The sequence below is a fragment of the Chinchilla lanigera genome, unplaced genomic scaffold (genome assembly GCF_000276665.1).
Source record: "Chinchilla lanigera isolate Chin_1 unplaced genomic scaffold, ChiLan1.0 scaffold00110, whole genome shotgun sequence".
Lineage (NCBI taxonomy): Eukaryota > Metazoa > Chordata > Mammalia > Rodentia > Chinchillidae > Chinchilla > Chinchilla lanigera.
Genome location: NW_004955511.1, coordinates 5091094 through 5094411, shown reverse-complemented (window position 1 = coordinate 5094411; position 3318 = coordinate 5091094). Strand labels below are relative to the sequence as shown.

At 38.7% G+C, this 3318-nt stretch overlaps 1 protein-coding gene across 1 annotated transcript; it reads right to left on the bottom strand.

Moving 5' to 3' along the window:
• Nucleotides 1–1280: 1280 nt before the first annotated feature.
• LOC102021470 (olfactory receptor 8H1-like) lies at nt 1281–2228 on the bottom strand. The gene has a single exon (XM_005408085.1). It carries the CDS (start codon nt 2226–2228, stop codon nt 1281–1283), a length of 948 nt encoding a protein of 315 aa, XP_005408142.1.
• Nucleotides 2229–3318: the final 1090 nt, after the last annotated feature.

Genomic DNA, 3318 nt, shown 5'->3' with positions numbered 1-3318 from the left:
TTTTATTAAAAAAGTAAAATAAATGAGACAAATATTATAATTATTAATGTTTTTAAAAACATTGTAAAAAGACATCAGGAGAAAGGCAAAGAAGCAGCTGGCTGAAGCTCCGTGTCACATCACAGGGAGGAGGGGTTTTAACACAGCTCGCAGGAACAAGCCCACCAGGTACTACTGCACACAGATTTTTAAAATTGGTAAATACACAGTATTTCTGGGCTAAAGTATTACACAGTGAGGGTCTTAATTTGCTCATATACTGAGAATGTGTTAATCTTCCAGATTTCAATTACATAGAGATTATTAGATATTAAAAATTTAAGTGAATAAAGACAGCAGCAAAGATTATACAAGAAATGACAGAAACTAAATTAAATATATAGACATATATACGTAACCACTGATCTAGAAAGATGTGCACAAAACTATCAATAATTAATACAATGTTTCTCTTTTTTTTAATAATTTCTATTTTCCAAATTGTCTTCAACATTAAGACTTTCTTATAACTTATAACTTAATTCTATTTAAATATTTTACTTTATTCTGAATCCAAAATTGGGAACTGGTGGCATTTGCTCCTTTTCAGCTGTTGTATGTGTGTAAAATAAGTTAACCCAAAATTCATAAAACATGAGGAAATGCTATTAAAAATATGTATTATGTATTAGATCATTATAGGAATGCAACGTGTCTGATGATAATGGTGGGCACTTAGTGTTATTGCCCTAAAAGTCTTTTTATCCATCCTCTGATCACAGAAACATGACATTAGTACATATCTTATGTGGTTAACAAAGCTTAGAATTTCAGCGAATTAATGTGAGTTGCAAACTAAAGAGGTGCTGGATACAAAATCTAAGTGTTGAATTCTTGATTTGAAAGTCATTGCACCTAAAATTGTTGCTGTTAATCTCTATTTTACAGCAGAATGATTTAGTCTTTTTCATTATAACATTCTCTAATGTTGAAGTATGCATGAACATTGTATGATATGGTTTTAAAAATAATAAATATATTTTCTTATTTTGCATTTTAGTTGCTCTTGAACATCATGCATAAGTAATCATGGATTTAACACATACTTTTTAACTGACAATTGAAATAGGAATTTCTAAAAACATGTGCCTGGAAATAAATGTCCAAGATTGTGCTGGATAAGTCAAGGGCAGATGGAGAAAAAAAAGGACTCAGTTGTTTTCAGAAAGAGACCAAAGAATTTCCCGGAAGGAGAGAAAGGAAAGAGAAAAACAGAAAAGTTTAAATGCTTAGCATCGCTGTTATATTAATTGTCTGGAGCCCTCTGTCCTCTGCAGGACTCTAAGGACAGCGTGTTTCACCTCTTTGTTTCTGAGGCTGTAGATGAGAGGGTTCAGCATGGGGATCACGATCGTGTAAAACACAGAGGCCACCTGATCCTTTCCCAAGGAGTAGGACTGCTTCGGTTTTAAGTAAGTAAAGATCATGGTGCCGTAAAAGATGGTGACTCCCAGGAGGTGAGAGGCACAGGTGGAGAAGGCTTTTTTCTTCCCTGCAGTGGAACTGATTTTCAGGATAGTGGAGAGAATGAACACGTAGGACCCAGATATGGTGACGAGGGACACCACTAGGTTTGAACCAGCAAGAATTAGTATCATGAGTTCAACCCCATATGTGTCACTGCAGGACAGGGCTAGAACTGGGGATAGGTCACAGAAAAAGTGCTGGATGACATTGGAGTTGCAGAAATGCAGTCTGCTCATGCAAACTGCATTGACAGTGGCATCCACAGAGCCAATCATATAGGAGCCAGCGAGCAGGGCACGGCACAGTCTTGTGGACATAACGACCGGATAGTGCAGAGGGTTGCAGATGGCTACATAGCGGTCATAGGCCATGGAGGAGAGAAGGAAGCATTCGGCAGCAATGAAGATAACAAAAAAGAACATCTGGGTGAAGCAGCCCAGGAACGAGATGCTCTTGGAGGAAGCCAGTAAGTTCTGTAAGGTCCTAGGGGTGATGACACTGGAGTAGCTGAGGTCGAGAAAGGACAGGTGGGTGAGGAAAAAGTACATGGGGGTGTGCAGCTGGGCATCCAGGCGAATGAGCAGCATCATCCCTGCGTTCCCCAGCACCGTGACCAGGTAGATGAAGAGGAAGAGCAGGAAGAGGAGCAGCTGCGCCTCTGCAGAGTCCGCCAGCCCCAGGAGGATGAAGTCAGGCACACTGGTGGAGTTCTTTCTATCCATGGTGTTCTGCTATTGAATTACCAAAATTGATACTTAGCTTGAGTGAGTGCAAAAATGTTTTGTTTGTATGAATGGCCTAAGTATAGTTAGGCCTATTTATACTTAGTGTCTTTAGAAGTTGATAGAAACTGTACTGAGCAGAAATAAAAAATACAATTGTCATTAATAGATAGATGGAGGTGTAAATTTACATTTGATTCTGATATAAGAATTTATATCCTATGGAAGTAGTATGAACCTGATACAATTCTACATGCTTCCTTTTATTAACACATTTAATCCACATATACACTTTATGCCATAGTTACTATTATACAATAGTTTTAGATCATAAGAAGGACCCAGAAAAGTTTTCTGAGTAATAGCAGTTACATCTTGACACTGGAATTCTCCCAAGAGGCTTTGACTCTGGAGAGCATGCTCGCAATGTTTACAGTTGTCCTAGCGAAACTGAGAAAGGATATCCAAAACTATGATTAAAAATTTAGTGCATTATTTATTCTCAATAAATTTATCACATTACTTAGTTCCCAATGCGATTTGACATCCACTACAAACAAATTTCACTTTTTAGGGAACTTAAAGGGGCACATTAAGGTTATATACCCCATATACTGTAGTGTTGCTGAATATATTGTAAATGAGAGTGTAAAATGACTCTTTACTAAGAGTTTTTAAAAGGTAGGCTGCTACCCCAAATTCTTCCTGCTACAGGGTGAACATGGACCCCCTCCTCTCCTCCACTCTTATGACTAGTCAGGAAGTACTGCTCCTTCAGAAAAATACCATCTGCTTCTGAAAAGAATATGCAGATGTCACCCACAGGAGGCCAGGTGTGGTTTAATTTATACCAGGCTGGAGGGCAGCTGGCATTGACCTGGACATCACAGCCCTTGCCTCCCTGAACCAGAGGAGACAGAGCTCAGAGGCAGTGAGGGGCTCCTCTGCCTTCCTGGAAGCCAGCTATAGGGAAGTGTTTCTCTTTCAATCAAAATAAATTTTCTCTCAATTTTTGGGAGGGGGGAAATGGGAGGTACTGCAACTCCAGTAACAATATGCTTTCCTAACTTGATCATTCAAAATCAAATTT

What these genes read in the sequence shown, in the direction of transcription:
- LOC102021470 (XM_005408085.1), bottom strand. Translation starts at nt 2,228, where the DNA reads ATGGATAGAAAGAACTCCACCAGTGTGCCTGACTTCATCCTCCTGGGG.